General features: G+C 36.2%; 1 protein-coding gene across 3 annotated transcripts; it reads right to left on the reverse strand.

Annotated features, from left to right (window-relative positions):
- Nucleotides 1-961: 961 nt before the first annotated feature.
- Nucleotides 962-12,576, reverse strand: LOC127132053 (protein LATE ELONGATED HYPOCOTYL). 3 transcript variants are annotated; one of them, XM_051060922.1, is made up of 9 exons: nucleotides 12,428-12,576; nucleotides 12,181-12,290; nucleotides 11,837-11,862; nucleotides 11,442-11,619; nucleotides 11,220-11,331; nucleotides 10,936-10,997; nucleotides 3,273-3,497; nucleotides 1,779-3,179; nucleotides 962-1,693 (listed from the first exon to the last, which is right to left on the reverse strand). In XM_051060922.1, the coding sequence occupies exons 4-9, from the start codon at nucleotides 11,478-11,480 to the stop codon at nucleotides 1,301-1,303; spliced, it is 2,232 nt and encodes a 743-aa protein (XP_050916879.1). In that variant the 5' UTR covers nucleotides 11,481-11,619; nucleotides 11,837-11,862; nucleotides 12,181-12,290; nucleotides 12,428-12,576; the 3' UTR covers nucleotides 962-1,300. The 3 variants fall into 3 exon arrangements, with proteins under 3 accessions (XP_050916879.1, XP_050916880.1, XP_050916881.1); XM_051060923.1 differs by having other exon boundaries at nucleotides 11,442-11,743; nucleotides 12,181-12,429; XM_051060924.1 differs by lacking the exons at nucleotides 11,442-11,619; nucleotides 11,837-11,862; nucleotides 12,181-12,290; nucleotides 12,428-12,576 and having other exon boundaries at nucleotides 10,936-11,102; nucleotides 11,220-11,328.
- Nucleotides 12,577-21,722: the final 9,146 nt, after the last annotated feature.

The raw sequence follows: 21,722 nt of genomic DNA on the forward strand, positions 1-21,722 counted from the left end.
GCTTAAACAACTAACTACAAATCAAAACATAAGAAGAGATAAAAAATTTAAAAAATTTACTGAATTAAATTGAATGTATGAGTTATGATATACTAGAAATGAGGAGTTAGAGCTCCAACAATAAAAGCTTGCTACAAAGAGAAGTTTGAATGGGACAAAGAGCTTACAAGTTTAAGAGGAGGAAGCAAACTCTTTTGTGTGTGCAGAAAATGAATAAGGAAGTGGCAAAGGTAGTCTAGCGCGATATATGAAACAAAAATGTCAAGGGATGCATCTCCGGATCACCCACTAACTTTTGAATAAATTGAATTTACCGAGATGAATCTTCAGAAATACTTTTTACGCATATGGAGATGTATCTCCGGATTAATTTTTGACACAATGAGGATACATCTTCAATTTGATCTGAGAACTGACTAAAATAGGTGCATCCGAAGATGCATCTCAAAACTTTAGAGATAGTCTGAACTTGTCATTGTGGTGTGAAATAACACAAAAGGACGAAAAGAGCAATTCCCATGATAAAACTAATATTATTTCAAAACACAATCATTCATTCAATAAGGTTTTTTTGCTAATCCTTTTTGGCTTTCTTTTAGAAGAAGTTCAAGTCAACCCAGATGCGTATGATTTTTTCTTTCAATTAGTGTTTGAAATAGAAAGAAAAAAAACACTCCCTCCGTTTTCAAATGACTGGCATATTAGGAAAACAATTTTTTTTCAAATTAAATGTCATTCTCACTTCAATATAGAAATAATTGTTATTTTTCCAATTATATTATTTAATTATTATTCTATACACTACTTTCAATACACTAATAAGATTAATTTAGTAAAAGTGCAATGTCTTAAAACATTATTGCATTCTTTAATCTGTGTGCAAAAATTTTAAATGATAGTAATTTTAAAATGGAGAGAATAGTTTATAAATGTCACACAACTATAAGTTAAACAAAGAAAGGGATAGAATGAAGGATTACCATAAATTACTTTTCAATGCTCAAACAGTACTTAATGTTTCTTCTCTAATGCTATTTTAGCGGATAAATTACTTTTCAATGCTCAAACAGTACTTAATGTTTCTTCTCTAATGCTATTTTAGCGGAATTTTTAACTGCAGCAACATCAGTCCAAGAAAGTAACACAACGTAGGTAGGTAGTAATTTAATATGGTACACACACCTACACGACAAGTTTTGTGAGCTGCAGAATTAGAAAATAAACAATACAACCGAGCAAGAGGAGTTAGAAATAATGCGTAAAACTCGGATTTTCTGTGATTCTATGCATATATCAAGCATCATGTAGAACTCCCCCCTTCCAGGCGTATCCTCTTGGGACCTGTCTCTTCAACTTGATTACAGGCCGTTCCAATTCTGGTTTCCTTCGCTTCTACTAAACATCTTTTGTAAGGTTTAAACCCTGTTCGACGAGTCTTAAGTTTACCTTGTCCAAGACCTAAGGTTAGCAATCCCTCATCCTCACTGTTATTTTGTACAAATGGTAGGTTTTGCAGCAACCGGTCACAACTAGAACTGCATTTCTTGCTGTCAAGGTGATCTTTATGGTGTGCTTTTTCCTCATTATCCTTCATGTTGCCCATCTGATGGTCCTTATTTATCAAATCAGGAGGAGGTGAAAAGCTTTGGGGTAACACCTCTCTGGAGAATAGAGCCCGAAACGCAAGTCGTCCCTGTAAATAACACTGGCATAAGGACACAAGCAATGCATGAATACAATACATTAATTACATTTTATTGTAAGATATACTGTGATACCTCTTCAGACACCTCCTTCCAAGAATCAAGAATGTTGCTAATGCTTCTATATCGACGACTACTAGGATCAGTAGCTAAATGGTCTGCATCAGGTATTTTGGGGTCTTCCTTTTCTTTCCCATTCTTCTCTAGCGCATCCGTCTCTTCACTGCCAGAGGTTGTGTTGGAACCACAGGAAGACCGGTCTACCAGTTTCCTGCCCTCCATTTGGTTGGCATTAAGGTTCTCAGAAATTGGTTGGTTTATATCAAGATTCATAGTGGCCTTTGATGAAGTATTTAACTTTGCATCTCCACTCTCCTCTGATTCAGATGAAGAAACAGCTGGTGATTTAGAAGCTGAATGTTGAGCTTGCAAAGCTTCTGAGTCTTTTGGATCTAGTACATGATCTTGCAGACGAGGATTTTGTAGTGTAATATCTCCTTGTTCTGTCTTAGGTGGAACTTCGCTGATACTCATTGATGGAACAACAGTTGCTGATGCAGGAGGACAGGCAAAAGCTGTATGGAGTGGAGCGCACAAAGGAAGCAGTCCATGAGCTGCCCACCATGCAGTTGCAGCAGCTACCGTAGCAGCAGCAATAGCTGCTACACTCGGAGGTGAACCAATTTGTCTAGATGGAAAACCTCCTTGAGAACAAGCTGGAGAATCAGCTGAAGATTCTACATTTGCATAGGGCCAAAATGTAGCAGCAAAACTTGCTGCAGCATGGGCTGCAGGGTGTTGCAGCAAGGTAGAGACAATCAGACTTGAAAATGCAGAAGACATGTTGAGAAAGGATTGGTAATCATCATGACCATGTTGTGAAAAGGGTGGACAAGGAGGAAATGATTGAGGAATAGATGACCGTGCCATGTTATTTTGACTATCATTTGTGTTTGATGCAGCTGAATTTGTGAAAAGATTAGATTTCCCATTAATTCCTCCTATTGGCTGAAATGTGGAGTCTTGAGTACTAGTTCCAAGGTTCCCATCAACGACGTGCACAGTGATATGTCTTGGGTAATTCTGATTACTTTGCATCTCATCTGTTAATGCAGAAGTAAGATCATCCGATTTCTTAGGTTGGACCGATTTGGGAGAAATCTCCAATTTAGAGGTTTTACAAGTGCCATCAGTTTTTTGTGTGTGTTTACCATCATCTAACTCCAACATCTGATTTTCAACCTCTGTAGTAGGAAAAGATTCATTTGTTTCATCTTGAGTTATTACATTTTTCACGGAAGGTGTAAACTCCCTTAAGATGCAGCAATTTGTTTGTGGCACTGACATTGAGATTGAACTCTTGATTGCTGAAGATACAGATGAACAAGGTGCCTCCTTGAGGATTGTAAATACTTTTGAGCAATTTTCATCATTATTTTCTTTTGCAATTGTTGGCCTTTCCTCATCTTTATGCTTCTAAAAAAATAAGGAATGAGTAGAATGATTTCATTGAAAGAAAAAACACAGAAAATTTGTATGACAAGTGAAATACAAAATAACAATATTAACCTCTGGAAGCGATTCTGTCTCAAAATCCATTGCTTGTTTACCATGTGAAGATGCAACTGCAATAAGTGGCTTTCCATACTTTGCTCCACTATGTGATGTTGGGGTGCCAGCATTGGTCTTGCGAGGGTAAGGATTGCTTGGTTTTCTTTTGGGCCGGGGAGGGGGGATGTCTAAGTCAAGAGCTTGTCCTAATGCAGAACCTTTTACAATAGCTTCCTTCTCCAACTGAAAGTAAAAGTTGTACGAGTATATGCTTAGCAAGTGAAGTTCTACAAAATTTATTTGAAAAGCACTAACTGGAGCAGTAGAGCATTGATTCCCAAAATACCATCTAGACTTACATAATATCTCTAACACTAACGTTCCAATGATTTCAAGTGTAAAACCAAATCAAATACATACGTGGTTTTAAAGCACAACAACTAACATTCCAGATAACGTATTAGAGCGAGAAACAGAGGCCCGTTATGGGCATCCATATCAGGTGTATATTTAATCCTGTAAATGATCTTCTGCTTTTAAAATCAAATTAACGAATCAAGCACAACAACTCTTCAATCCAAATTTTCTTCTCAGCACTCGGGACATTTGGAATAACTTATTTGAACTTATATTATCACATAATTCGCGTCAGTCTTTGAAAGAGCTTAAAGAAATAGATTATGATATGTATACAATATATGTTCAGCTTATTTTCATATGCTCCCCAAGATAGCTTATAGAAACATCGTATACATCACTGTGTAGAGTGTACCCTCATTTTCTCTTCAATTAAAAAAAACAATTTGTACATATATTCTTATATGATATGTGCTTACTAAAGAAATGAATAATTAAGTTGTTTACTCAAACTCCCCCTCAGTCCATACTACATGACTGAAAATAGTTTAACTAGTACCACTTAAGTTTTTCTGAAACTGGAAGAAAGGTTGAATTACTAGCAACTAAGTATCCAATTTTACTGATCAACTCTTACATTTTTGTGCTTGTGCTGAGACAGTGTAACGTTTTTGTTTTCGAAAAAAAAACAGACGTGTAGAAGATGCATGCCATCAACTTTTCACTTATTTTCTAGGCAACATTTTCAGAGACAAGTGGTTACTTATTTTTTTATACAAAATAAGTAAAAGAGGTTGGTTGTATCTCAAAACAGCACATAATAAGATCACAGGGCATTTTGAATAAGATCACAGGGCATTTTGCTATTTTATTTTTTAATTCAAATATGATTTAGAAGAAATGAATTATTGTTCAATGAACACAACACACATTCCTCGGAAATTCAAGAGATCCAAGACTCTCCTCAATACTAGTCCTCACTAATTTCCAATCCACCAGAACACATCTTTTCCTTCTAACACACACACATACACGGCTTATTTCGTTTGACACTCTAAGTTATTTGGTGCCTCTTATCTTGGTTTGAACCAATTCTGGAATTGGGGGTCCCATTCACCACTGATCGCTCCAAAGTCTCCAATCTTGATTCCATTCTTGAACTCACCAGTTATTGATTTCCATATTCCTGTTCGAGCTCTGATACCAGATGATAAGATCTGGTTCAGGTTGCTCAAAAAAAAATTGTTGCCTTTCCTTCTTAAGTGGACCCCTCAAATTACTAAATTGCAGACTTGGTAAGGAAGGGGATTTTATTTCACAATTTTGAAGTTTCAAAACCACACATGACACTAAGTTGGGGAGGGTGAATTGGACCTTTCCCTTATGAATACTAGTTAACAATATACCTAGTGGTATTTAGAACTGAACACTGTTCTCTCAGTGGTGGATCTCCATCACTACCGAATGTGAGCATTATACCCCAAAAGCAATGTCTTGAACAAATTTTAGTTTATCATCGGATCAAGTTTTTCGACCATTGTTGCAAACAGAAGAATTAGATGAAAAGCATTTCAAAATGTTTCTTTTTGTAGTGAGTTATTAATCTTCAATTATTTCTCAAATTTAAGAATAAGAAAAATATTCTCATTAAGCTCGGTAATACTTTTAAAAATCTCTCCACAAATCAATTTTTTTTACAAAAGTATCAGGTTCTACAAATCATGTGCCCACCCAATTGTCATTCCTTCGGCTATCCAGCCAACTTAGATCTGAAAATTTGTACAAATTCTAGTGAAGTTGAATAAAAAAAATAGGGGGAACTGACTTGATGAACATTTCAGCCAACCAGTAGTGACTTACCCCGATGCACCATCGTTAATAGAGAGATGAATTCGATGTAATGTAAAGTGTAGCGTGGGTTATAGATAAGTTGTGACCCAAATATCTCCCAATTTCAATTGTAGGATGATTTCCCAAGTCGAGTAAGTTTGCACACAGCTACAACCATGGCAAGTTATTCAATTTTTGCAATTGATCTGATAACAATGCTCTACTTCTTGCTGCAAATTTCTTCCAAACAGAACAAAATACAAAAAAAATGGATCTCGTATTTGATGGTGATCCTACCTAGTCAGTAACTGAGAAACATGTTACAATGCCATTGCCTTTTCTTAAGAATGCGTGGGCTAACTCAACCCTACAAAACAGACTTGAAAGTTGAGGGTTGCCCAAACTTTATAAACAACCCTACAAAACAGACTTGAAAGTTGAGGGTTGCCCAAACTTTATAAACACTACATGGTCATATCTCTAAGCTATCTGGGACTTAGTCCACCCAATCAAACCCAACATAATGTAGGTGTTGGAGGCGGCAAAGAAGGCAAGTCAAATGCCGCAATTAGGTGACTAAGGGCGGAACTTCCAACACACACCCTCACGTTCGAGCCTCATACCGAATCGTGGTTGATGCGGGAAATCCAACAAGTGATTTAGGATAGACTCTGATAACATTTTAAGAATGTGTGGATAGATCTAACTCAACCAAGGTAGTCAAACACGAGATCTTAAGTATGATCGGACGGCCTGTGAAAGATCGTAAAAATAGGATGGTAGCACGTCACATAAAATCCTACCGAAAGAGAAAATGGTAATTTCATATATATATTTGCAGCCGTTACAGAGGGGAGAAAATAGTGTTAAGCAAAATGATGGGAAAAGAAGAATGCGACCAGTGATAGGGAAAAGATGAACACGAATATTGATGGTAGAGGGAGAACTCGCCGTTGCCGTGAAGATTAACAGCGACGATAATAAAGGGGTAAGAGGGGAAAACAGAATGGGGATGAAAAGATGAAGCCTGAAAGTTGCAAAGGTACTAGCCCCTATGGTGAAAGATGAAGTTGTTTCTGTTTTAGGATTTGGAGGGAGAACCTAATTAATAACCAGGTTTTCACTTAAAAAACCCGACCCGGTCAAACAGTCCAAAAAATAGGCACACCACTATTTTTATTACAACTTTGCTCTAGAAAGCTCGATTTTGATCATGTGTGCACGAAAAAAGATCATTTTCCGATCGTAGCACTAAAAGGCAACCTCAGCACGTAAGATCATAAGATCTTAAGATACAAAACTCGATCTTGACTACACTTACTCAACCCTGCAAAACCGACTAGTAAGGTGCGGGTTCCCAAGCTTTATAAACACTACACATATCATATCGCAATTTGGGACTTAATCCACCCTTTCAAACCAAACACATTGTAGACATTGGAGGCTGCAATGAAGGCAAGCCATATGCCGCAATTAGGCGACTAGTGGCGGATCACAATGAAGATGGAAATTCCAACACCTTTATCTTCATATCATCCTTGTTTCTGAAGCATCCCAAGAAGCACTTAGAAACTAGCTAAAAGGTGATATCAGATTTATTGAGATAGTTGAATCTAGCCACAAATTACCAATATATTTTCCGATTGTTTAAAGACTCCCTCTGACTTAGAAGAAGCTTGGCATTAGGCTTCATACAATAGGAATATCATCAATGGGATGACAATCTATTATACTAATCTTAGTAATAATATTCAAAGCATACTTTTGTCAGTTTCGAAAAAAAAGATGGCAAAGTTTCAATCCATTCAAAGTATTTCAGAGGTCCTTAGTCTATAATCTAAAACTATTTGAATAGATAGGATTGCACCTTCCATATATCATCCATGTCATCACCATTAATGACGACGCCATCACATAAACAACAAAACAAATCCATCAAACAAAAGGAGAATGAACGGAGAAGGAAGAGTGATCAAGTTCACGCTTGTAAATGCCAAATTATATTAAGGCAAATTTTAAACATCCAAATCAAGCACAAGAGAGTGCTTCAAACTACAGAAAGGGAGACTAAGCGAGAATGACCAAAAATTATAAAACCTGGGTACAAATTGCTTCATGCAATATGTGCAATATCTTGCTTGTTAATAGGCCAATGATGCATAACATCCATGATAAGAAAGAGACATGCAAGTCATTTAGTCCATATGGGAAAGGTGTCCCCGTAATTTAGACTAAAGATCTAACCATCATTGTGACTAGTCCAACCCTCACCCTATAAAACCAATTGCAGACTTGTCAAAAGGTATGACACCAAGCTCCCAATTGTTGTTGGAGTGTAATGCTTCCATTTAATCCAATATCATCTAGCTTCACTTGAGATCTCCTATGGCTTCACCTATAGGCTTAGGAATAAACACAGTCTAAAGCAGAGACTAGGAAAGAGATAAGTAATCACAAATACAAGTGCAAACCTGGAAAGGATGAGGATTGCTAGAGGAATGAATACATGTAAATCCAATGAGAAATTCGGGTGAATGGTGTAGGTGGGAGAGTGGTTGGAGCAGAAGATGAGGCTAGAGGATCAGTTGAATAAAGTTTTGTTGGAATTTGATTTCATTGTTGGTAAGTTAGCAAAGGAGGTGCTCTGCATAAGCAATTACTAGAGGCATATCAAGGCGTGGAATATCTAGAATGTCAACAATGAAATTGGCATCAAATACAACAAAAGAAGAAAGGAAGGGGAGGTCTAAAAATTATGGCATCAGCTGAGACAATGACAATATAAAGTTGATGTTGAAGATAAAATTTAACGAATCTTTACCTAGAGTGAAGTCTTGAACAAAACATTTTCAACCAAAGACTCTGAGATAACAAGGAAGCGATCTTGTTAGGCCATAAATAGAGTGTAGGAAACCTGACCTAACTATGAAGAATAGAGGAAGGAAAGTGGTTGCTAAGATAACCTATTATGAGAAGCGCGTCACCGGTTAACCTATTAAATGTACACACAGAGCACATCCAAGAGATAGCACCGAGATATAATTCTATGTATGAATTTCATAAACATATGACTTCCGTCTAAGCAGAAGTAAGACGAATAATATGGAATGCTTGTTTAGAAAAATGAGAAGGTTCCAAATGTAGAGGTGAAAGTTAGAGACCATATCATATCACAGATCACGTGGTTTAAATATCTTGAGTATGTAATACAAAACAATGGAGAAACAAAATGGGATGTAAACCATTGAATTCAAGTTGGATGGTTGAAATGGAGGAGGGTCTCAGGAGGTTTATGCGACACAAAAGTACCACTCAAGATAAAGGAAAAAATTTATTAGACAGCGGTAAGACCGATGATTATGTATAGGACAGATTGTAACACGAGAAGAAATGAAGGGTAACAGAGATGAAAATATTGTGTTGGATGTGTGGTAAGACTAGACATAATAAAATTAAAAATGACAATATTAGAGAAAGTGTTAGGGTAACACCTATAATAAAAAAGATGGTGTAAAATAGGCTTAGGTGATATGGACATGTAGAGAGAAGACATGTAGATTCTATTGTAAGAAGAGTAGATCAGATGTGGAGTAGTCAAACAACTAGAGGTGGAGGAAAACCTAAAAAACTATAAGAGAAACTATTAAGAAAGATCTTAGAATTAGCTAGAACATGGTCTTGAATAGAAAATTATGGCGTAATTTGATTCATGGAGCCGACTCCACTTAGTGGGATAAAACTTGGTTGTTGTTGTATTATTATTGTTATTATGAAGAGCCTGAGTTGTTTCAACCATGTGTCGATTCTTTCTTTCGGTAGGACCATTCTTTTGTGGTGTGTGAGCACAAGGTGTTATGACTAATACACTTATGAAGTCAAAAAGGATTGAAACTAGAAAGACAAATATCATAAATGCGCAAAGAATTTTATTAAGAATGGTTTTGAATTTGGGAAGACATGTATCACGAGCTTTATTAGTAGGAGAAACCTTGAAATGTTAGCATCATAATGACACAAGCAACCAGTGATGAAAGTTGAAATGATACTTGAGACCACATCATGTTCCAATCATTCATACATATGCCGATCATAGACATAATATCATTATTAACAGAACGGCAGAGTAATCAAGTGTGTATTGAGTTAGCTAATATATATTAAATTGAAAGGACAGCCTTACAAAAAGCTCAGAATCTAGGGAAAGGTTAGGAAAGGGATGTGTTTGACCACTCCCTTTAACTTTTATTTGAGAGCATATGCCCAGGGTAACATAGGGCTAAGCCAAGTAATACAGGCGAGAGAAACAAAACTGTAGAGGCTATGAAAATAGTGTTGAAAAATGGATGATGAGGGGCGTCTGAGTGAGAGGAAAATGCAGCAGAAGAAGCCGAAAATGTGTCACCTCAAAATTATTATAACATTATTAGGATATTTTAGTTAAATACTATTCCATTCTATAGATCTTGATGGTTTGAAGCATTTCTTGGGTATTGACCTAGCATGGGGCAAGGAGAGTAATTTTTTGTCTCAAATAAAGAATATCCTTGACTTAGTAAAACCTTAAATGACTGTTATTACAGGAGCATGTGGCATTTCAATGATTACTGGTGTGAAACTTCCATCAGATGATGGTGAAGTTCTTTAAGAGCTGCAAAAGAAGCTTGTTAGTAAATTGTGCAGCTCTGCGTTGCATTTCTCGGAATAGTTCCATGTCTCCCCCAAGAGACACTCGTTGGGATGCATAAAGGAGCATCTTAAGCAAAGATAACATCTAGTAACTCAAATTGGGTGAGTTCTTCTATAGGCACTACAAGATATTGTTTTGTTAGTAAAAATATAACTTTCTTAGGATAGTCAGACTCAAAGGATGGTGGCTTATCAAGTGTACAGAAGCGTCACTCATTCTCCATCACCTACTATATAAAAAAGCTTCCATGTTAAATTTTTTTTTTTTTTTAACTATAAATATGAAAAGATTATCAGTTTTAGGGGTATGATTGGTTTGTTTTTCATTTTTAGTTTTATATGTTTTCACAATTAATTACAAAGATGCAATTTGATTTTCACTTAAAGAACATCTATCACATCTCTATAATCTGTCTCTCCATTCTTATTGCTCAAGGTTCCGGATTTCAACTCAACAAATTAATTTATTATCTCAATCCATTACTCGATGCATCTTTGTTTTTGGAAACTGGGTATCTAGATTTTTCAATATACTATTTTAATATTGAAGAAACTGTGGTTTTCAGTGTTGCCGCTGTGGAACTTCGTCAAGAAAGTTCGTTATGTTTTTAGCGCTTTTTTAGATTTATAATTTGAGACCTCAGCACTACTTCATACCTTTGAAATGGGAACTATGTTGAGTAAAGTGAGTCAAATAATATGCTAAATTATTAACAATCAACAGCAGGTCAAAAGAAAGCATGAATTTCAATTGAAATAACAAAAACATTCAGCATACAATCCCAGGTGAGAGAAGGTACCAATCAACCTTTGAAAAGAATTTTTGCGCATGGCTCCTGATTTGCACAGCAGTTTTTGTTCCTATATGCTCTGCTTGACAATAGTAAAACATCAGCAAAGGGGGCAAGGTGTGGAAGGGAAAAGTGAGATCCAATTAAGATATGATCCAATAAAGAGAGCAATTAGTGCCATTTCCTAATAAGATATCTCAATATTACGAGTCTGGATATATCTAGAATATTTGGAAATACAAAATTAGTTATGCTTTTGAAGAAACTAATAACATAGGATATATATGTCACAAACTATTACCTTCTATGCGCTGCCATGCTCGCCCATATAGCTTCAGGGCTTCTAGAAATCTATTATGTTCATCTTCTGTCCATCGTTCTCTTTGTTTTGTTATTGTATATGGTTTTCTTGTCTGCAAATATATTAGCATCTACTTAGATGATGATGATGATGATAAACTTCATTTATTAACTTTAAGAAATCAAAGTTTCCCTATCTATCAATCAACCAAAATAAACTGACCTTAACAACCACTTCTTCACCAGAGGAGTATAAATCCATCACAGGAGGTGTGAAGATAACGCTGCTTCAGATCTTCCCTGATAAAAAGTAAGTAAAAAGAACTCCTTTCTTTTTTTGTGACATGAAGCACAGCAAATAGTAAAGCCGTTGTGGTGAAAGTAAGCAAAAGCTGATGTTACTGCAAAATAAACAGAAAGCAAGAAAAATAGGTAGAGATCCGTCTCTGTTTGGTATGAATAATTATTAACTATAAACATCCCAAATTCACAAGGAACCAGCAAGATAATCCACAAATCAAATTACTGAAAGAAAGAAAAATAATAGAATCAATTTTTTTTTAATAATCCACCGCAACATAGAGAGATGCTAGAAAATTCTTTAATCAAGATTCTCACCAAAACAAACTCCACAGCGCCAAAACCTTCCAAAATCAAAAACAACAATCAGTATATCACATCACTTCAAATTTGTATGTTCAAAAGTCAAAGTTCAAAGTTCAAATTTCACTCTGAAAATACTTCGAGTTACTATATATAATTATTAATATACATATACTTCACTGTTCACTGTCACTGCAAATTCAATTATCCAGAAAAATTAAACACAAATCAAGCGAAGTTCAAATCAACTGAACGAGTTTATTCCAATCCAGAAAATTAATTAACCAACAGTGAAAAAGGAAAAAGATGCGAAATAACCAAATCTAATCTACTTTCCTAAAAAGGAGAACAATAAGTACCTCGAAGTAAAACCATGTTGAAGTTTGCAAGTGCGATCGTGCATGTGAAGTGCGTGAATTCACCGGAAACTCGCCGGACGATTCATTTCCGGCAACCGGCAATAGCGAATCTGAATATGTAGATCGGAGGAAGAATCAAAATGGAAGAGAAAAGAGAAATGAGAAAAAGAAGAGAAGAAACAGTTGCAGTTATAGTAGTAGAAGCAGCAACAATAGAAGAATGAGAGTGCTAGAGGAAGCAACATACATAGAACTTCAACACGAACTAGAAGCATCCACATACAACAGTTCAACAATGAGAACCAATCTCAGCCACTACAATTTCTCACCATTTTTTTATTTTTTTATTATCAATTTTAATTTGAGGTCGTTACAGCTTGAAGAGGGAAACAGCGTTAGATTATGACAAGTGTCATTAATTTAGTGGCGAATAGTACGAATACCCAACTTGCAGTTTTTCTTATTTATTTTTTGGCTTTATTTTATGATTTATTTATTATATTTTTGGGGGTCTTTTTTCTTCCAAGTGAAATCTCACCCACAAACTCGTTTGGCTTGGGTTTTTCATCCGTAAAAAAGTGTTGCCAGTTGTCAAATGTGGACCAATATTGCTTGCGTGGCAATGGCAACGGGTTGTATCCGGTTACCGATGTACGGATCGTTTCATTTTGTGGTGTCGTTTAGAGCCAACGTGGCCTCTCGCTTTTCAGAAACCGGTACGTGGCACGGCGCATTCTTTGATCAAGGGTACGCGTGAAGATGCTCCGTCAGGTTATGTACGATTCTCCCAATCCAATTCTTTTTAAAGGCATATTAAAAAAAAAACATATTAACAATGTTAAAAATATTGGGTCAGTTTGTTTTAACTTTAAAAAAATGATTTTTTTTTTATATTTTTGAAAATGAATTCTACAAAAATATTTTTTAAAATATTACAAATTTTTCTAAATTTGTTTTCTATAAATTAAAATATTGAATTGTTCATTTTATAACATAAATATACATTATTGAAAATCAAAATATATTCAAAATCATAATTTTTTTAAAAAGTTGTATTTCAAAAATGATTTTTATGAAAATCTATTTGAAATAACTTCAAAATTAAGTGATTTTTTAAAATTTTGATATCGAAAAAAAGTTTCGATAAAATGATGAAATACCTAAAATAACATTTTAAGAATAACTACTCAAATCAAATTTTCATTTGAAGCTTTTATGAAAAATTTCTTTATAAATATTTTTTACACTAAAATATTAAACACTATAAAAATTATTTTTAAATAAAACCAAAACAAACGGGCCCATTGTTTAATGATTCCATAAAAAGCTATTTGAAAATATAACTAATATTTGTCAAAATTATTATATATACTTTTTTTTTTTGAAAAATCATTTATTTAAATTAATCGAACAAGATTTAGATGAATGGCTCTTAAAAATGGTTAGTAGACTAGTGAACTTTGTCGATTGATGATTGACGGAGTAATATAAGCAAATACTATGATACTTAAGTCAGTAAACGAAGAAATGAACGATAATAGAATTATATGTTGTAAACATTTTGTATGTAGTTTTAGAGTTTTGTATAGATGTTATTGTAAGAACAAAATTAGTTCTACAATAGAATTTCAGGATTTTGATGATAACAAAGGATGAAATCAAAAATGGCACCCTGACGAAAATTCTCTAAGTGTGCAGGACTCTGAACACCAACAAAGGAATTTGATCGTTTTATCAGATACAAACTTTGATCGGATACAAAGTACTAGAAAATCAGACGCATCTGAGGAAGAAGTGCGCCCAAGAAAGTCTGAATCTGAGCAAAGCAAGACAGAAGGAAGAACCAGAAGCTCTAAACATCCACGAGTCTTAGTTCTGATGATCTGGAAGACCGGTACTCTGAGAAGCTCTGATGTAACCTCAACGTAATCTCCTTCTGACGTAGAACTCCGAGATAACAAAGACTCTGATGAAGATTCCCCAAATCCATAAAGAGTAACGGAAAGAATCTCTTCAAATGGAAAGGAAGTATTTTTAGAAAGAAATCATTCAGGGAGACAAATTGGTTATGGCAAGAAACACAGAACTAATGACATTGAATACTCATCAAAGGCCAATATTTTGTCATCACTCCAACGGTCCTTCTCACTACTATATAAAGGACAGCCTACCTCATTGAGAGACAACAACGCACAGAAAAACTCTTTACATTCTCTCTCATTTTTCACGAGTTATTGCTCATACGTGAAAACGCTTGTTTAAATATTTTGCTATAATACTTGCTTACTCTTAGAAGCACTCTCTATTACAAATTTACTTTGCTAAATTGTTTTTGTTCCTTAAGTGACTCTGCGTAGTCTGTATACTTAAGAGGACTAAGAGATCATTCTCTTAGACGTTTGGTTGTATTAATCTTTCAAGATTAGTGGATTAAGTCCTTTTTGAAGGCGAAATCACCTTGGCCGGGTGGACTGGAGTAGCTTTGTGTTATAAGCGAACCAGTATAAAATTCTGTGTTCTTCATTTTGAAAAAGCTTTTATTTTCCAAAACAATTCAAACCCCCCTTTCTTGTTTTTCTCACCTTCAGTTGGTATCAGAGCTTCGGCTCTGTTATTGATTTTCTAATCAAACACTTAATAGTGTAGAGAGATCCAGAACAAGAAAAATGATGGCCAACATCAATGAAAGAGATAGTTACAACGTTAAGCCTCCAGTCTTTGATGGAGAGAAATTTGATTACTGGAAAGATAGAACTGAAAGTTTCTTTCTGGGCTACGACGCTGATCTCTGGGACATTGTCACAGTCGGATACACACCTCCTACAACAGATGCTGGAGTTGTTATTCCCAGAAGCAAAATGACAGATGATCAGAAGCGCGAATTCAAGAATCATCACAAAGCTAGAACGATACTTCTCAATGCCATATCCTACAATGAGTATGAAAAAAATCACAAACAGGGAAACAACTAAAGATATACTCGACTCCTTGAGGATGACTCATGAAGGAAACTCTCAGGTCAAAGAAACAAAGGCTCTGACTCTAATCCAGAAATATGAAGCCTTCAAGATGGAGGATGATGAAGCTGTAGAAGTAATGTTTTTTAGATTCCAAACTCTAATTGCAGGTCTCAAAGTGCTAGACAAAGGATACACAACTGCGGAGCATGTCAAAAAGATAGTCAAAAGCTTGCCAAAGAAGTGGAGACCCATGGTAACAACCTTAAAGTTATCAAAGGATCTGAACAACATCAACCTTGAAGAGCTTGTCAGTTCAGTCAAAAGTCATGAGATAGAACTGGAGGAAGATGAGCCTTAGAAGAAGATCAAGTCTGTAGCATTAAAGTCCAGATCTGAAAGGCGCAAGTCTGACAGAAACAAAGCCTTCCAGGCCGAAACAGAATATGCTGATGACTTTGAAAAAGAAGATTTTGACGATGAGGAAGAATTATCCCTTCTGACCAGAAGAGTAAAAAAACTCTGGAGAAAAAGGAATAATAACTTCAGAAAACCAAGACCCAGAGGGGACCGATCAGAATCAACCTCAAAAGGTAAATCTAACAAAGATGTTACGTGTTATGAATGTAAAGAAACAGGTCACTACAGAAACAAATGTCCCAAGTTAAAGAAAGACAATTCCAGAAAAGAGAACTTCAAGAAAAATTCCTTCAGAACCAAAAAGGGATTGATGGCTACATGGGACGACAGTGAATCCGACTCATCAGAATCAGACTCTGATGAACAGGAAAATGTGGCACTCATGGCTACCACCTCCAAGAATACTTCAGACGAAGAATCTGAATCTTAAGAGGTATTTTCTGAACTCTCTCAATCTGACCTTGAATCATGTCTGTCTGAAACTCTTAACTCATATCAGAAACTCAAACAAAAATTTAAAGTTATAAAAGGTGTTCTTGAAGAAACATTAGAAGAATGTGGCAAACTTGAGATAACAATTTTAGAACTAAAAGATGAAAACAAAACCTTGATTTTAGAAAGAGATTCAACAAAGAAAAATTGCTCAAAACTTGAAGAAGCGTTATCTCAAGCTCCACAGACTTCAAACACAATAATTTACAAATATGAAAAATCTTTTCAAAAGTTTCTGAAAAATGGGATAGAGAGGAGCAAAATGGCATCCATGATTTATGGGGTCAGTCAGAACAATAGAAGAGGAATTGGGTATGATCCTATTAAAGATAAAACTTCCACTAATGACCAACCTAAATCTCCATTTTCATATCACTATACACATACACAAGCACAACAATTTAATAATGCTAGAAAACCCAAAGTTTTAAGAAACCCTGGGAAAACTAATCACAAAGGACCCAAAAGACTCTGGGTACCAAAGGATAAGATTGTTTATGTTGCAGATATCTTATGCAGCAGAGTTAAAACACCAGTCATGGTACCTGAACTCTGGATGCTCGCGACACATGACGGGAAGAAAGTATATGTTCCAAAGCCTGGAACTTAAAGACGCTAGATTCGTAGGCTTCGGAGGAGATCAGAAAGGAAGGATCAGAGGCTCCGGAACTATCGGTAATGGTACTCTTCCCTATATATCTGATGTTTTATATGTAGAAGGATTAATGCATAATCTGTTATCAATAAGTTAATTAAGTGATAACGGGTATGATGTAATCTTCAATCAAAAAACATGTAAAGCCATAAATCATAACAATGGTTCTGTCCTATTCACTGGCAAGAGGAAAAATAATATTTATAAAATAAATCTTTCGGATTTAAAAGAATAAAATGTAAAATGTTTGATGTCTGTTCACGAAGAACAATGGGTATGGCATAGACGCTTGGGCCACATTAGCATGAGAAAGTTATCTCAGCTAAATAAACTCGAGTTAGTCAGAGGTCTACCTAAGCTGAAGTTCTCTTCAGATGCTCTATGTGAAGCATGTCAGAAAGGAAAATTTTCAAAATCATCTTTTAAAAAGAAAAACATCGTTTCTACCTCTAAGCCTCTGGAACTTCTTCACATTGACTTATTTGGTCCTGTGAAAACAGCATCAGTCAAGGGAAAGAAATATGGACTGGTCATTGTTGATGACATTAGTCACTGGACATGGGTAAAATTCTTAAAGCACAAGAGTGATTCTCACTCTGTACTCAATAGCTTCTGTTCCAAAGTGCAAAACAAATTTGACTCTAAAATCATCAGAGTCAGAAGTGATCATGGTGGGGAATTTGAAAATAATTTTTTTGAGGAATTATTTGACTCTAATGGAATATCCCATGATTTCTCCTGCCCTAGAACTCCACAACAATATGGAGTTGTAGAAAGGAAGAATAGGACACTCCAAGAGATGGCCAGAACCATGATCAATGAAACAAATGTGGCTAAGCACTTTTGGGCTGAAGCTGTAAATACATCGTCTTATATTCAGAATAGAATCTCCATAAGACCTATTCTGGAGAAGACTCCCTATGAACTGTGTAAAGGAAGAAAACCATGTTGATTCTAAGTGTTGGCAGCAATTTTGGTAAAACAAAGAGTGTTCACAAGATGTTATGTGTGATGTCTTAACATGAGATATCCTATGTACCTGTTGGAGTTCAAGAACATGTTCATGCAGGATTGTTTCAGAATGCCACTTACAATGACAAGGCTTCTGATATTGGATGTACCTGCTGGAGCTTAAATGAAAGACATGTTCATGCAGGATTGTTTCAGATGACATACACAAGGTCATGACATCTGATATGGCTGTACCTGCTGAAAGTTATAAAAGGAATTATTGGATTATGCAGGATTTTTCCAGGATGTCAGACCCGATATCATGACATCCTGTACACAGAACATTCAGTATGAATGTCTGGTGTTTTGTGATTGCACAATTAATGGCAATCTTTGGATGATTGAAGATATGATTAGCTGGCGCATTCAATCATGGATTACAACCAGATTTACTTATTTTCCAAGGAGATCTAAACAGCTGTTATAAAAAGATTTGATTGGAAAATAGATGTAGGGTTTTCAAGATGTCCAAGCCCAGCTGAGTGATTCAATAAAAAGGGACTTAGAAAACCTGTTTGAATACACAACCAAGACTGAGCGAAATACATAGTGAGAGCTAGGGTTTGTGTCTGTTTAGTCGTAAGACTTGTAGGTCATTCAAGACATCCATTGATGATTGAATTGGACTGATTTGTGGTTGTATTTTGTCACTCTAAAGCTGTTAAGCAAGAGTGTGTGTCTTCTTGATCAAAGTTGTGAAGCAAGATCAAGAATGTGTCTTCTTGATTGAAACTGTGAAGTAAAATCAAGAGTGTGTAATTGAAAAGTATTTTCTTTTCTCAAGGGATTGTTGTTTAAAATCACTGGTGTGTGATTGTAAGAGAAGTGAGTGGGTTCTCATATCTAGGAGTGCTTAGGTAGAAATTACACGGGTAAAGATTAGGTGATAAAGGCTGTAACTTGTTGAAGTGTATAGAGAGTCTTTGAACTAATTCTATTTTAGTGAATTTCCTTCCTGGCTTGGTAGCCCCCAGACGTAGGTGAGTTGCACCGAACTGGGTTAACAATTGCTTGTGTTATTTACCATTCTGTTTTTGTTTATCCATTGTGTATTACCAGATATTAGTGTCGTGACATTACCTTCAACATCTTATATCTGATACCAGAATTTCAATTGGTATCAGAGCAGTCATCCTGCTCTGATTCTGGAGCCCTGGGAGAGAAGATGACAGATGAAAAACTGGTAAGGAAAATACTCAGGTCACTTCCTAAGAGATTTGCCATGAATGTGACTGCCATAGAAGAATCTCAAGACATTTCCAACATGAGGGTAGATGAGCTAATTGGTTCCCTCCAAACCTTTGAGTTGGGATTAAATGATGGTTTTGAAAGGAAAACAAAGAGCATGGCCTTTATTCAAATACATAAGAGGATAAGAGTCAGTAGGATGATGAAGATCTGGTCAATGAAGTAGCAATGTTGGGAAGGCAGTTCAATAAACTGTTGAAAAAGATGGATGTAAGATCAAGAGCAAATGTCAAGAACATCTCATCTGACATCAATGAATCCAACAATGCTGGAAGAAGAGCAAGATCAGATGAGAAGCTCAAAGAAGGAAAAGAGGTTCAGTGCTATGAATGTGATGGGTATGGACACATCAGGACTGAATGTGGAACCTACCTCAAGAAACAGAAGATGAGTCTTGCTGCCACTTGGTCTGATGAGAGTGAAACAGAAGAGGCTACAAATCTTGTGACAACAATGACAGGAAGATGGGGATCTGATGAAGACTCAAGTGATGATGAAGTAACCTTTGAAGAATTGGCCTCTACCTACAGAAAGTTGTGTCACAAGAGTGTAGAGTTGTGCAAACAGGTTGAAAGCCAGAAGAAGGAAATAACTCAACTTGAGAATGAGAAGGCAGAATACTTGGAAACCATCTCCAAGTTACAAACAGAAGCAGTGGTTCTGAATGCCAAGCTAGATGAAAATCCACAAGCTGAAAATCAGAAGATAGCATAGCTGGAAAGTGAGAAGGCAGACCATGCAATAACCATCTCTAAATTAAAAATTGAAGTCATGTTTCAAAATTCTAAATTAGAAGAGATGACCAAGTATGTAAGAATGTTAAGCAATGGGTCTGATTCCCTAGACAAGATTCTTCAAACTGGACAAATAACAAGAGACAAATCTGGCATTGGGTATAATAACTCAAAACCTGATAGCAGTTACACTGGTGTCAAACCTCAAGCCAAACTTAAGTGTATCCAAAAACCTGTGATGTCACATCATATGTTTCAACACCAGGGGAGAAAACAGTTGACAGGGAAACACCAAAGATGGAGATGCCATTACTGTGGGAAACTTGATCATCTGAAGCCTTTCTGCTATAAACTGTATGGCTATCCTAGGCCTGCTCATCATCATCAGGATCACTATCAATTCAGACCCAAACAGCTCATGCCTATCATCGAGAAGCAATGGGTCCCTAAGACTAATGTCACAAGTCTGATAGCTCACATTCCCCTCAGAATCTTAGCCAAAGAAGAGTGGTACTTTGATAGTGGATGTTCCAGACACATGACTGGAAACCAAGATCTACTAACTGATCTGCATCACCATACCAAAAGTCATGTAACCTTTGGAGATGGAGCAAAAGGTGAAATCAAGGGAACAGGTAAGCTTGATTGCCCTGGAGTACCTAAACTTGACAAGGTTCTACTAGTTAAGGGCTTAACTGAAAACCTAATAAGCATCAACCAACTATGTGATCAAGGTCTGAATGTTAACTTCACCAAAACTGAATGTCTAATCTCTGACATAAATAGTGAAGTAATTATGAGAGGAATCAGGACCAAAGACAATTGCTACATATGGAGCTCTCAATTGGATTATCCCTTAAAGTATTGGTTGAGTACAGATGCTCTCAAGAGTGATGAAAAACAAGGCTGGGGGAAAGGTCACACAAAGATGTCACACCAGAAGATCAGAGGAGAAAAGGTTATGATGGCAAAAAAAACTGAGAGGTTAGATCAAGCAGGTGGACATATGACTAGTCATAGGCAGAATGAAACTGTTGGGACTAAGCAACAAGGGACTCTATGCAAAAAGGCCAAGGACAATATGAAGAAGATTTGGATGACACCTGTGAAAGGTAGAGAAGATGATAGCAGTTGGGCTCAACTGGGTTGGATGAAATTATTACTTATTATATGCAATGTCACACACGATGTCATGACATTGTATTATGACACCCTGAATGCTGAAACTAGGTCCAAAAATCAGAATCAACACAGATGGATAAAGTACTATTCTTGCTATTATCACCCCATTAGAAAATTTGTGGAAGACAAATTCAGAAGTCTAAAGCATGGAAAGGAACTAGCAGACAAGGGAGCAAGGAATTTGGGTAAAATTAAAATTGAATATGAGAGAGGGAAATCAGGGATTTGTACTCTTGAGAAATTATGGCAGTTAAAGTGGAAAAATAAAGAGAATAAAAATAGTGTCTGCCCTTTTAAAAGAAAGAGCCACATTAATGCTAAATCATTTCCTGGCATTGAAAATAACATCTATTCCCTTAGCACACGCTACCTAAACACAATAATCTCCCTCTCCATTCATCTTCTCAGAGAAACTCAGCTAGGGCAAAGAAACTTTTCTCAAAAGTCCTACAACATGTCTCAACATTCATCTTCATCTAGTTCAGAATCTTCTCACCATGGAAAAACTCCCTCAATGGAGTTTGTAGATGAAGACGTGATGGACGTCACTCCTCTTTGCATGATACCAGGCGACACCCCAGGTCATTCCTCCAAATCCGGAGATAAGCAAGGTAATACCTCTGGTAACTCCTCTCTTCCAAAAGACATGCATTATGCTGATCGTGCCATAAGGAACCTAGTCACTAGGATTCTAAGAGAAGGGCATGAAGTCAAAGGGGTTTCCACCCCTTTGTCTAGAAGGGACCCCTCTCCCGAGGAGGAACCTCATGCTGATAAAGATAATGATTCATCTAAATCAGAAAAAGAAGGTGCTACTGAAGGGCTATGCTCTCTAGGTAAAAC

The sequence above is a fragment of the Lathyrus oleraceus genome, chromosome 3, assembly GCF_024323335.1.
Source record: "Lathyrus oleraceus cultivar Zhongwan6 chromosome 3, CAAS_Psat_ZW6_1.0, whole genome shotgun sequence".
Taxonomy (NCBI): Eukaryota; Viridiplantae; Streptophyta; class Magnoliopsida; order Fabales; family Fabaceae; genus Lathyrus; species Lathyrus oleraceus.